Raw genomic sequence first — 14,242 nt, 5'->3', positions numbered from 1 at the left:
TGCATTACACGATCCACCGGGGGAAAATTGAAAACTGTTTGCAAAATGCGGAATCCGACCCTTAACCTTGTACTGCACCGAAAGAGCTCGGAAAAGCGAGCGATGTTTACCCGCAATTAATCAATCCACGAAAATAATCTTCGATCCGCAAACATTTGCCCCCATCGGCTCGTCTTGCATAAATTACAACGGCGCGCATTGATTTTCCCTCCGCGCAGTTATATAAATGCGCACAAAGTGGGCCGCTTTTGAATAGCTCTCTCGCAAAGTTTCTAATTCCAGCACACGAAGGTAATGGATAACGGCATAGCCGACAAAACGATGATGAAAATTAAAAGGAACATGTGAAGGTACATATGTATGTGACGCGTGTGTAGAGCCGAGAGTCAATAATCCGCGCTGCTAACTGAGGCCTGTGCCGATCGCGGAAGCCGTGTCATTCTTTCTTCTTCTAGGAGCTATTTCGGGAGGGCGCTTATGGTCTTTTCGGTAAGTCCGTGCTCGGATTTGTAGGCATCGTCCAAATCAGCTTCGTCTGTAAGTGTTTTTATTTTCCTTTCTTCGATGGCAATCTCCCGAGCTCCACGTGTCGTTTCTCCTCGCTGTGTCTGGGATTTTTCGTTGATTTTTTCCTCGTGTGGGTGTTTGGTATTGTTTTTTTTAATAATAATACACAATTTCGCGAGCCAAATGAGTAGGCCATACATCATCCTTAGCCGCAGCTTTTTTTGTATACTGTACAGAGGGACGTCGCGGAGAATTATGGCGCCTAGACGACTGGACTGGCGCGTTATTACTCGGCGGCGCTTAATTTTTTCATCATCCTCTCCCGTGTCCGTGTGCGTGCGTATAAGCGTGCGTTATCGTTTCACAAGGTTCCGCGCATTTTCCAGCGCTGAAGCGTTCAAACACGAGCAGATGGCGATGTACACTCTCGCTATATATACTCGTATGACGTTTGATAATTACATTAAGACTGCCAATCTGCGTCGTTGCGTTATTACGAAAGTCTACACCCTCTATATCCCGCGATGTGAATCCCGACGCATCGGCTGATAATGATGCATCGGAGGAGGATTTGCAAATATCCTCTTATCTATAAATATATACGTCTATATAGGCGGGCTGTTATTATTGGAAACTCGAGTTCTCTCAGATTGATGAAATATCGAGTTTTGAATCTCTTCTGCGAGGGATGAGTGAGGGGGATTAGCGCAGGGGGGAGGCGACTGAAAAGTTTCTCGCCAAAAATCAAGAGACGCACGAAGCCAATATCGAAGAGAAGACTTAAGTCCGACGTGTGTGTGTGCGCGTGTGTACGAGCCCACACGGCCGCGGCTAATGAATTTGCCTCAGCGGGGGTGCTCTTTTATTAATATTGTTTTTCATCCCTACCGCACATACAAACGCGCGCGCGGATCGCCGAGACGTGTGTGTCCTTTCCGCGAGTTTTCGCTGACCGCTGATACATACTGCACGAGCTGCGGCGATGCTGATGCCAAGGATCTCTCGCAGCGTTAAAATTAGAGCTGCTCACGGCTTAAATTTTCACGGCTTTTATGAATGCGAAATTTGAAACACTGCGAACGCCCGAAAATAGAAGTTGCGCCTCGATTCGATGCCGTTAAACTGCGATGAAAAAAACAAAACAAAAAAAAAAAGCAAAAAAGCTCGCATATTCGTCGCACGATCGAGTGTGCACACGGTAAACAAGAAATGTCCATCGCCTCGATATATGGAAATGCTTCGCACGCGCGCTGCTCGCGCATTACAAGGATTTAGCGTAATATTTACCGAATTTCGGATACATTCGAATGTACAGCAGTGCCTCGGAATAACCGCTCGAACTACGTGAGCAGGGGTGTATTTATAGAGAAAAATATATTAAACACGGTTTAGCATAAATCCGTGGAAAAGAAATTATTTCGTCAGCTAGCGAAACAAAGCGACATATGTCTGATGACGAAAGCTCTACACGAAAAATGTCGCTGTGCACAGAGTAGTTTCGCGGAACGCTTTATCGTCGCGATGCAGCTGAGGCCGTAATTTAGGTGGGAAATTTTGTTCCTTATCTTTATACGAGTCCATTATATTCTTAAAAATGCTGCGATTACATTCCGCGTTTGATTTTCAAGCGATTGATATATCAGATCCTTTTTTTGCGCCGAGCACTTAGGGGAGAAAGTCGTGACGATTTTAAAAGCTAAGCTAAGGAAAACAGCTCTAACCTTGCTCGTTCTCTGCACAAACGATCGAACTCGTCGCAGACGTGCGAATTGGTCGTAAGAGCTCGTCAAACAGCGCTAATTCGGGAAATCCATACAAGGGCTGTATCGTGATGCACATACCGTTAAATTTCAAGGACTCCGCTAAAAAAAAAACGAAAGAAAAAAAGAACGAATCCTCCTCTCTTGATCGCGCGCCAAGTCGATTTCCTCGTCCCGAAATCACACGCATACACATCCATCGCGATAGAGACTATATACCGCGTGCGTAAAAGGTATAAAGACACCCCCTCGCGGGACTCCTATCCGGTCCACGCACACAGACAGACACGAGTGCGCGGGCGACTCTCCCTCTCGATATTCCATCTCTCTCTCTCTATCTCTCTGGCGCGAACGCGGGGGATTGGCTGGCGCTGCGCACCTGTAGACGAGCGGCAGAGGGTGAGTCTATATATACATAGTCAAGCGCGCGGCTCGCTCTCACTCTGGGGTATATATAGCGGCATCCACGGGACCGGCGAGCCGTTACAGACACCCGCGCGCTACGGCTCGCAGCGACTCGCACGGGAGCTCAAGTTGCGCGCTTTACCTGCTATATCGTATAGCTATAGACCGAGTTAGAGATAGCATAGGGAGAAGAAGCTACTTCGCTGGATCAAGAGAGAGATCAAGAGAGTTTGACGATTCCGGAGAGGTGAAACTGCGCTGAAGCTATCGCTAGCCGCTAAACTCGACCGAGGAGGGATTTTAGTGCGCGAAGGCTTCATTCATCCTGCTGATTATCGAAGGCTGCTGGGCTGACATTTTGGTGAGTCGAGCTTTCTTCTTCTTCTTTTTTTTCGTGTTCAAGCCCGCGAATCTACTCAACCGCCTGTAAAAGCTCCGGCGAACGGGACTCGTTTCTCAGGCGATCCGTAGCACTGCGCTCTCTTTCTCTTCACGCGGCACGTAATATAACACGTTTTGATTGATGGAGATCTTAAGGGTCGCGCTCGGGCTGTTCACATATTTGCGCGAGGGTATATAAAATTTGTACCGCATCTTGATGCATCGCCGCCGCCGCGAAACTCAAATAAAACTAGCGGCTGATTGAAAAATTCGAAAGCTCGGCTTCTTATACTATATTGATATTTCGTAGATCCTCGTTATTACGCGAATACGCGGCGATATGAAGTCCGAGCGTTTGAGGAATGTTTATTGGACTCGGGCGTGGGACACAACAAGGAGTCGAGGACGGAAAATTAATTTCATTCGAGTCAGCGATGGGTATCGGTGTACCGTATAAATCTTATCGATAACCGCCAGCATCGAAATTTCGTGATCCGTTACACCCGCAAGCTTTTTTTCCTCAACGCCGGAATTAGATTATTAAACGAACTAATCCGCGGCCCCGATCTTTTTCCAGCGTGTAATTGTATTAGCAGTTATATATAAAGCACTGCGCGGCGGTTATGATAAATCTTATCTCTATAAACTTATTTTCGGCTCTCCTGTCCTATGCGCGATGTATTTGCTCGTTGTCTACTGCTCTGTATATATTACACGCGTGTACGCGCGTACCGCTGCAATTACACATGTCCTACAATTGTATGGCATATATAGAGAGCAGGGGGTGTGTAACAGAGGATATTATACAATTATGAAACGGGAGATGCATAGCCTTTGCGTCTGCGATGCCGTGTAGTATAATGCAATTCTCGAGCTTTTCATTAGCGAAAATTATGAGCGATCGGCCCGAACTCGCTGTACAACCTTCTCTCTGTGTGTGTGTGTAGCTTCGCTTTTCACTTTTAGCCGAGAGCGAGCCGTGTACAAGCGTGGGACGGTCCGTGTGACGAAGGTTTAATCAATGTAATTTATTTTTAACATAAAATCGTAACTTTAATGATGCGCAACGTGTTTCACGGCGTCGCTCCCTTTTGAAGTACACACAATCATCTCTATTTTCACGGTGATTGGTATTTCAATTAAGGTGGCGAGTCAATTTTTAATAAAAAAAAAAAAATAAAAAGTAACAATAACGCCCAATCGAAACGATCTCAACGACGACACGCGAGCCTCGAAAAAAGCATGCGGACTTTCGAGACAACGCGCGGGAATAAAGTGCAAACACGTGTAAACTCGACTACATACACGTATTCCGTCAGCGCGAATACCGACGGCCCAAGTGCTCGTCTCTATATAACGTATACTCGAGTAGAGAGAGAGAGAGAATCGAGATAACGTTGCACACCGCGCATACACGCGTTTATCCGTAACGGGACAGCGAGAGAAATCCGCGAGCTTTGATTTTTTTCTCCAAAGACGCGGCCCACGCTTCGGAGGTGTATTTTTTTTCGGCAAAACCTATAGCTAGAGCGATGTTTCCGTTTGATCCGTCGGAATAAATACGAAAAAATAGAAGCGCGATGTGTACAGAGGAAAAAAAAAATGGCTCTGGGAAAATAGAAAAGTTTCGTCGAGCTCTGTTTTTCAACACTCCGACTGTTGCGCGAATTTCGGGATTGATGTAATTTCGAATGGACGCGATAATAGAGACCGAAGCGACGTAGTTGGAAGACCAATCAAGGAGAATCGGGTCGATTTTAAAACAAAAATAAAAAAAAAAAAAAAGGAACGTCCTCGCAACGCCAACTCACCGCACGCGCTTCTCTTCCTCCGACGCACATCATTTCGAAAAAATGGAAAAATCTCCAGGCCATCGCGCGCAATATACGCATCAGAGTCCGGCGCCGCTCGTCGTTTCATCTGCGGACGATCAATTAGAGAGCCGCAGCGCAAATTAATTCGGAATTAGAATTTGTCATATCATCGAGTGATTTTGCCGCAGCTCGTACAACGCGCGATGGCCGCAAGAGATCGAGCGTAAAATCGAAAGCCACGACGCTAATGCGTTTAGTCGCGGTCGCAATCGTCGGCCGCCGTGCGCCGCTGCATTTAAAAAGTCCCCGTATGAATATTCACCGCGACTGCGAGTTTGCTCGGCTTTTTCCACGCGCGCCGACGGAATTCTGCACTTTAAACGGGGAAGCCCCCGCGAAGTGTTTTTTTTTTTGTCTTCCGAGTACGTACGCGTTCGAAAATTCGGGCTTCGATTATAGATGCCGTTATCTCGGAGCGCGGGTATTAACGGAGAGACGCGCAACAGGTCCCGTGCGGCGCAGCAAGACTTTTAATCCTCCGTAAGTAGAGCGAGTGCGCATCAGGTATATCTCTGGTATAGATCGATCGAGACGAAATTTTTTTTTTCGGTTTAAATTTGGAGTGCGAGTTTGGAGTGAGTCACTCGGTACCGTTTCGAGGTTGCGCTTTTTATCGCTCGATTATACTCTTATCGGCGGATTGAGTCGAGTAGCGCCGAATCGGGGGGGGGGGCAATTAGTTGTGTCAATTTACGGCAATATAACGAAGAATAAACTCGAGGCTTCCGCTAACTTTATTCGCTTAAGTTTTTCCGCTTCTCTCTGTTTGGCGGTAAAAGTTCGGCTGTTTACGATTCTTACACGAAGGAAAAAAGCTGGGGAGAATATAATCGCGTGCCCTTACATCATTTCAAAATATCCTCGAGGAGAAATCGAGTAATTTTACAAGCTCCTATCGCGGTAAATTGTATATCAGGAAGAAATTTCGCAGCGCGAATACGAAACTTTTACCCAACCCATTGCAGCGTGTTGCAACAACTGCACAGCGCACTACCCTATCTCATCCGTCATTTTCATCCGACGCCGAGCTCAAAATCGCCCCGCAGTACACACAGACGGCCCTAAAACTTACTACGCTCCTCCGCGGATCGAAAAAAGAAGACGCATCGAACTTTACGAGGGAGATGCATCGCGTAAAAAGCTACCGAGATATATACATTGCGCGGTAAGGTGGCCGTACGTAAGGAGTAACACGTACTCGCGCCCACGCGATAAATAGGAGAGCGGCGCGTGCGCCCGGTGTAATCTCTCGCTGAAAAATGGAGAGAACGAGCGAGATAAGAGGATAGATAATTCGTGTACGCGATTCCAGCTAGGCGGATAAATAATTGAAATAGCAACATCGACCGCTAATACTTCCGCACGAGCGCGATAATTTTCGAATTTCACGGAGAGGAATATGATGTAGAGGAGACGTCGCGCACGACGGGACTTGTATACCTTCTTATTCGTGCGCCGATTGCGGCGACGTGCAGCCAATCCAGAATGAGAGTGTCTGACTTTTTTTACAATTTGCCTATATTATTTCGCATCCCCGAGCGCCGAATCTATTTGGAGTATAACGTATGAGAAGCTGTAAAAAAATACAGCTCCGGTTTTACAGTCGCACTTTGTTTTTTTTTTTCATCAGCGATTGTTTTACATTTAGACAGGTCCGTGAAATATTTTTCCAATCAAGTTCGCATTGCAACTTGGCGTGCAGTTCGCCAGTCCGAATATAATAACGAGGATATAGAGGGTGTCTTATTAATACGGCGAATCGCGAGCACAAACTAGCAGTATACACAGGCTGGGTTAGATAATTAAAACGGATAAAAGTTGTGCAACTACGACGATACCCATCCACGTATATCTATAGCAGTAGCAGCAGTGCAGGCGCATAACTCCCGGACTATTTGTTTCGGGGCCGGGCGCAATTAACCTTCAGCCTAGATGACAGATGATGCCCCCGCGTAACAGTACATTATGTCGACGGAATTACGTTAAAACCCGTCGGCAACACAGTCTACCTGTGCATTTATCTCGGGAGATTATCAAGATCGATTAGCAATGCCGCGCCGAGGCGTAACCCTTCGAGATGCACAGTTATATATATAGCCTTTTCGAACTAGTCCTGACGTCATATTATACTCGAGCGATAGATGTTGCGCAAGCTCGATAGCTGTGTGTGAAAAATTGGTAAAAAATAATCGCCGAGCAGACGATCTCTTCTTCCCCCCCCCCTCATTAAATAAAATGAGCCCGCGTGAATGCAGGCCAGATAAGAGAAGCAAGCCATCCCTCCAAACTTTCGAGGCATCCGTCATACTCTTCAATCGATACCCGCTAACCTCCGCGTGTCGACACGTCCACTGCTTTATCACCGCCAAAGTTGGCCGGCGGCTCGTTGAAAGCAACAGGTAACTCGACTCGTCGCGCTCCGATCGCTGCTCTGACGTTTTATCAATGGCCGCGGCGCATAAGTCTCGGCTTCGCTCTCCGGCAGCCTCATTCAGCCGCGATTTCCATAGAAAAGACTCTTTCACGGCTCGATTTTTCCGCGGGGATATCAGTTGTACGAGCCGGCGTTATCGATTAATGATACTACACGCAGCGAGATTACGCTCTGGCGTAAACACTTGCTCCTAATCTCTTAATCCCGACGTCGCGACTGATCGTCGCGATTAGAGTAAGCGCCTTTTCCCGAATCCGTCATCCACGTGTCCAACTGTGCTCCAGATTTCGAGGACCGGAAAGATGCGCGTAAGCCTGGCGATGATGCACCTGACCTACCTGACGCTGACGGTGCTGGCTCTGGGCTCGGTCAGCGTGCAGAGCGAACCCGAACCGATGGCCAGACCCACGAGGCCCAAAGTTTTCGAGAGCCCGGAGGAGCTCAGGCAGTACCTCGACCTCGTCAAGGAGTACTACTCGCTCAGCGGCAAGGCGCGGTGAGTCGACGCTCGTTTTCTTCTTTGAGAGTTACAATTAGCAGCTTTCCAAGATATTGTCGATGCTATGTTCACAGCTACGGCAAGAGGGCGGAGCCGTACGCGATGCAGCAGGGCTACGAGCACCCCCTGAACTTCCTGCGGATGCTCCTGGCCTTCAGCCGGCAGAAGCAGGAACTGGTAGACAAGGACGAGCGGAGCAAGCTGCAGATCATGCAGCCCTACGATCGCGTCGCTAGATATTACGAGATCATGGAGTAAAGCTTCTTTTATTTTCCCTAAGCACATACGAGAGAGAGAGAAGCCGCGAGAACAGGGACGCGATTTTCATTGTTAACGACATAGAGGTATCGCGTTAAAACAGAAAAAACTATCTTTCCAGACACGCGATCGTTAAAGCATGCTTAGGGGGCTTTTTGCAGAACGATGTAGATTTAACGCTGTGTACTTTACGCCGGGAATCGAGACGAAAGATGGACCGATAAGAGAAGAGTATAGGATATATTCGTTTCGAAATTCAGTATTATATACGCATTGCGTAAATATTTATTTTGCGTACTCTATTTTTGCAAAAGAATGCAAAAGAAATTTTTATTTTCGATCTACAGCTAAGTATGTACACGAGAGACGATTTGTTTGCGGACAGATACATATATGTAGAGACGATGCTCGATTGCATGCACAATATACATATGAAGTATTACGTAAAATAAAGATATAAGATATAATGCATATAATTAATTTTGTATCATGTATCATTGCAAGAACTAATCGGTGAACTGATACGCAGGTTGCAGATGGCAATGTTTAATTTTCTTCGAAATAAACTGTTTCCTTTTTTAATTCAGCACACATTTTACTTCATCATCGAAGCATCAATACGATACTGTGTATTAAAGAAATGCAAATATAGGTAAGGATTCTCTAGTAAATTGATTTTTCGAATGCAAGTATTATCCATCAGTTTATTTTGTATAATATTGCAAATTTTGTTTGGTATTATAATAAATAGTTTAAAAAATGATGTGTTTTCATTCGCGTTCTTTTTTTTTGCGATTCAATCGTGTACAATTATTATGACATACATATTAATTCAATAAATCGCATTTCCACTTGGACTCTACTATTCGTTATACTAATGTGGGTGTAGTAAATCTGTCGATACATTGTTATTCATTCTATACGCGGCGATTCAAAAATAATCGTACTATTTTTTATAAAAATATTAATTATAATACCGTGGGTCGGGATACTTGGTTTTGTAGTAGTTTCTTCGGTCGAAGTATTCGTAGCCTCTGTCGTCGTTATCGTCGTTGATGTAGTGGTACTCTCCGTCGGGGTCGGGGTGGCCTTGGTTGTCGTCGTGGTTGCGGCAGAGGTCGATCCAGTTCCAGGAACACATCCTGCGTTTGCCGGATTATCGCAAACTTGCATTCTGGGATTGAAATGCAAGCCAACTGGACAGGACTTTAAATACGGTTTCCCAAAACTGCACCTGTAGAATTTATCGCAGTCGGTTTCGTGCGCAATGTGAACGGTATATTTTGGATCCTGTATTTTTGGACATTCTTTGGGTACCGGCAAAATTTCTCCCTGATCGTACAGACTTATGAAGTACGGTTTCATCCGACCATTAGCGCCTCTTGATGCGCTGATGGCCAATGTGAGCAAAAGAAAGATGGAATCTGAAATATCAATATATAGTCGTGAAGAATAACAGACAGGCGCGACAATTGCGTTGATGTTGCTAGCTTTTAAGGAAGGAAGAGAAAAAAATTTGCCACACTTACGTTTCATCGTGGCTATTAGGTATTCGAATACGTGTAACCAACGCACTACAGCTAGTCAGCAAACCAAAGAAAAATAATCTGCTTCGTAATGATAGAGAACAGTGTCTTTTATAAATTTGGCTCCTCTTATCGAAAGTTATTAGAGAGATTATCTTACATATCCGAGCAATCGACGTAAAAAACGTATCTATAATGATTAATACGTGAAGCAAATCTTTACTTCAACAAGACATAGTGTTTCAAAGTACACCAGAAATTATAATTAATTTTCAGTGTATTAGATAATAATCCTCAATAAATGACGATAAGTATATTTAGTAAAATAAGTGACGTTCAGTGTTTCTTTTTTTCTTTTTATTACGCAGTATTTACGCACTCAATACCAGACTGGCGATACTTTTAATGAATAGATATAAAGATAATGTACGTTATAATGTATCTCGCATTATTTCATAGTCCAGAAGAACTTTTAAAAAATCAATCGTCATATATGCGAGCTAAAATTCATAGATGATTTTCGTCGTTAGTTATAATAAAACATTATTGATCCGCCTTTTTATATTATTGTTTTTTATTTTCATTCATTTCAAGTACAATTGGTCCATGCCATATAGCAATGAGATATAGATGCAACATTTCAAGCTACATTAAGATACATTAATAAAGTTTAGAATGAAAATGTAGTGTGCTATGTTTTATATAAATATCATAATGAAGATGGAAGGTCGGAGCATGTCCATTACCATCATTTAATGAATACCCACAGTCTGCCGCAGAATACGGCCAATCGCAAACTTGTTTTCTGGGATTGAAATGCAAGCCTGGTAGGCAATGCATTAAAATTTTTTTTCCGGAACTGAGGCATTTGTAATATTTATCACAGTCCGTTTCGTGCACAATAAAAACAGTCACTTCCGGATCCTGTATTTTCGGACATTCGGTGGGCACTGACAAAATTTCTTCTTTGTTTGCACTTATGACGTATTGTTTCGCCTGGCTATTTGCGCTAATTGATGCATCGATGGCCAATGTGACCATCAAAAGGAATATAGGAGCTAAAACGTTGATAAATAATTGATTTATCAAAGTACTGGGAAGAAAAAACTTATTTTACTTACTTTTCATGGTGGCTACTATTTGAATACGTGGTTTCGATCTTCTGCTACTGGTCAGGAGACAAACAATATGTTTTATAAAGACGAAGAAAAATGTCTTTTATGAATTTGGACCCTCTTATCAAGAATTATTGGAAAGATTATCATATCAGGTGAGTATTCAACATAATAATTTCTTGGCACAGGTGATATAAATAAATTTCGTGATGTACGCATTACTTAACAAAAAATACGTTGAGCTTTTTAATTCAATGTCTAGTAAAAATGCCAAGAAGAATTATTAAAAAATCGACAATACATGTAAGACTAATTTGCGATAAGTTTATACAAGAAAACTAATAACCAGGTAGTATACAGTCGATTTATTTATTGCCAGTATGCATGTATATATGAATTATACGGTGTATGCCGTACATATCATGAAATATTTCAAAATAAAAATATAAGATAATGCATACGATTAATTTTGAAGAAATGCAAAGACTGATTCACAGTAGGCGAGTTTTGTCGTTAGATCAAAAAATTATCAATACTGACGTAATGTTTGGGGCCAGCCAACATCAAATCAGTCATGTGGCAGCATCGTTCGAATTACACGATGCCCAAATTCTAGACGCCAGGGTGATGCAAGTCCAATTGATGCGCTTTTCTGTCATTGTTTTTATTTTTAATTAGAAAAACACGATTGTTGAATATAAGGAGTAGGAAATGTAAATCGCCGTAGCAAGTCCGATGGTCCATATGTAATAAGATAAAGACGTGATATTCTTCGGTTAATTTTCATGCAAATTCTTCAAGGCCGAATGCACGATTATTATATATAGTTTTATGCATTTGAAAAGGCAAAAATAGGTGCAATTACTACGTTATTTGCGTTTGAAGGTCATTACATTGTTCGATGGATCAGTGAGAGTATCTATAACAATGAAAATACTTTATTCATTTTGACACATAGTCTTATGTGGTTTTTATTTACTTTATTTGTATATACAACTGGAATAAATTACATTTCGAAATAATTGCAAGACTACAAGTGTTAGGCATGCTATCACGCCGTTTATTGCAAAATCCGCATTCTAGGTTAAATGAATTTTCTTTATTCTTATGTAGATGAAGTGAGTACGTTTAATTACAATCGATGGAGTTGGAGAGAAAATACAGCGTTGTTTAAGTAATCCACATTTTTTATTTACACTTTATGCAAAACCAGACATACACATAGCTATTACAATAAATAATACATTACTTAATTTAAAATCTACTCGTCCCAAAATGTGTAATGTTAATTATTAGTTAACGCTCAGTTATTTTTGGGGCATTATTCGCATAGGAAATCTTTGATTTATAAACCATCAAGCTTCTACCGTTTCTTAATGTACCCAGTAAAAAAATATTCATTGAGATGCTTTACATGAAATTCTATAGAGCTGGTTAGCCAAGTCTTACCGTCATAAAAAACGTAAAGTCATCTTATTATATTTAAAAAAAGGCTTCGTCTACACACATCTCACGATTTGGCCAGTCGCAAACGTGTAACTCTGGATTAAAGTGTAATTCATCAGGACACTCGAAAAGTTTTTTCGCCCCATTATCGCATTTATAGAAGAAAGCACACTTTGTTTCATGAGGGATATGAACGACGAACTCACCGTTGACCATCGGACACTCGCCAGGAATGATTGGAATCGGACTTGTGGGAGTTGGTTTGCTGACACAGCCAGCATTTGATGGTAAATCGCACGTGTGAGAAGTAGGATTGAAGTGCAAGCCTGAAGCGCATTCTTGTAGAATCTGCTCACGATTACGGCATTCGTAATACTTTTGGCAGACACACTCATGGGGTAGCAGGACCGGTTCTTCGGGATCAACTGCTGGACAAGCTGTTGGGTAGCCTGGAGTGAAAATTAATCAGCAGAATTATTTACGCTCGATTTTTTTGCTTTTAAGTTTTGAATCATCAATACTAGCATGGATTTAACAAGCTAAACATACTTGGTGTAGGGGCTTCGGTTGTCGTGGTTGTTGGCTTCGGGGTCGGGGTGGCCTCTGTTGTCGTGGTTGTTGGCTTCGGGGTCGGGGTGGCCTCTGTTGTCGTGGTTGTTGGCTTCGGGGTCGGGGTGGCCTCTGTTGTCGTGGTTGTTGGCTTCGGGGTCGGGGTAGCCTCGGTTGTCGTGGTTGTTGGCTTCGGGGTCGGGGTGGCCTCGGTTGTCGTCGTGGTTGCGGCAGAGGTCGAACCGGTTCCAGGAACACATCCTGCGTTTGCCGGATTATCGCAAACTTGCTTTCTGGGATTGAAATGCAAGCCAACTGGACAGGACTTCAAATGCGGTTTCCCAAAACTGCACGTGTAGAATTTATCGCAGTCGGTTTCGTGCGCAATGTGAACGGTATATTTTGGATCCTGTATTTTTGGACATTCTTTGGGTACCGGCAAAATTTCTCCCTGATCGTAGAGACTTATGAAGTACGGTTTCATCCGACCATTAGCGCCTCTTGATGCGCTGATGGCCAATGTGAGCAAAAGAAAGATGGAATCTGAAATATCAATATATAGTCGTGAAGAATAACAGACAGGCGCGATAATGTACGAGTTTTGAACGACGGATGAGAAAAAAAAAAATTTGTCACACTTACGTTTCATCGTGGCCATTATTCGAATACGTGTAACCGAGCAACTGGTTAGCAGACCAAAAAAAAAGAATCTGCTCCGAAATGATAAAGAACCAAGTCTTTTATAAATGTGGCCCCTCTTATCGGAAATTATTCGAGAGATTATCTTAAATGTCCGAGCAATCGACATGAAAATCGCCTCTAATGAGTAATATGTGACTACATTTTTACTTCAATGAGAAATAGCGTTTCAACGAACATCATCAGACCGAATAATTCATTTTCAATGTATTTTAGATATAATTAAACCTGAAAGAATGACGATGAGCACATTCAGTGAAATACATGATATCGTCTTTTCGTTATACTTGCATTTAAACGTTAAATTCAAGCCCTGCGCCAATGATCGCAAAATGATTGGGAATACCAAATGCAACTCTATGAAGAGTAGTTAATTAAGAACATCCATCAAAATTCACGACTGTAAAGAAATGCCACTGAGCACAAGGTTGCGTGAGCTATAGAATCGAGATGCCGATGGGATATCGATGTCAATCTGGCGTCATCAATTCCATTCCGATAACGAAAAGGTATGTACGAAAAATATCGTACACGCATAACAGTACCGATAAGCTCCAATAACTCAGTCTCTCGACTGATTTGGATTAAAATATTAAATATATCTGCGTAAGCGTAATCACTGCTGAGCAAAGCGGTGACGCGCCGTGATAGCCGCTGTCGGTCGTACCGACCGAGCTCTCCCGATAGGTAAATGCCGAGTACACTCTACCTTATCAGAAGCCAGTAAGCGAGCATCGGTCGATAGGCGTCGCCACCTGCCAGCCAACCGCGGCTCGCTAAACGCAAGCG

At 43.2% G+C, this 14,242-nt stretch overlaps 2 protein-coding genes across 3 annotated transcripts; one reads left to right on the top strand and one right to left on the bottom strand.

Annotated features, from left to right (window-relative positions):
- The first annotated feature begins 2,689 nt into the window (after window positions 1-2,689).
- Window positions 2,690-8,704, top strand: NV_30064 (NPF-like). 2 transcript variants are annotated; one of them, XM_031930882.2, is made up of 3 exons: window positions 2,690-3,033; window positions 7,646-7,857; window positions 7,935-8,704. In XM_031930882.2, the coding sequence occupies exons 2-3, from the start codon at window positions 7,664-7,666 to the stop codon at window positions 8,116-8,118; spliced, it is 378 nt and encodes a 125-aa protein (XP_031786742.1). In that variant the 5' UTR covers window positions 2,690-3,033; window positions 7,646-7,663; the 3' UTR covers window positions 8,119-8,704. The 2 variants fall into 2 exon arrangements, with proteins under 2 accessions (XP_031786742.1, NP_001161193.1); NM_001167721.1 differs by lacking the exon at window positions 2,690-3,033 and having other exon boundaries at window positions 7,664-7,857; window positions 7,935-8,118.
- Window positions 8,705-8,890: 186 nt separating this feature from the next.
- Window positions 8,891-14,172, bottom strand: LOC103316269. The gene is made up of 6 exons (XM_032600656.1): window positions 13,397-14,172; window positions 12,755-13,297; window positions 12,254-12,654; window positions 10,766-10,859; window positions 10,529-10,702; window positions 8,891-9,542 (listed from the first exon to the last, which is right to left on the bottom strand). The coding sequence occupies exons 1-6, from the start codon at window positions 13,560-13,562 to the stop codon at window positions 9,031-9,033; spliced, it is 1,890 nt and encodes a 629-aa protein (XP_032456547.1). The 5' UTR covers window positions 13,563-14,172; the 3' UTR covers window positions 8,891-9,030.
- Between the last annotated feature and the right edge of the window lie 70 nt (window positions 14,173-14,242).

Source organism: Nasonia vitripennis, chromosome 5 (genome assembly GCF_009193385.2).
Source record: "Nasonia vitripennis strain AsymCx chromosome 5, Nvit_psr_1.1, whole genome shotgun sequence".
In the NCBI taxonomy this organism is placed as follows: Eukaryota; Metazoa; Arthropoda; class Insecta; order Hymenoptera; family Pteromalidae; genus Nasonia; species Nasonia vitripennis.
This window is presented reverse-complemented; position numbering and strand designations above follow the sequence as displayed.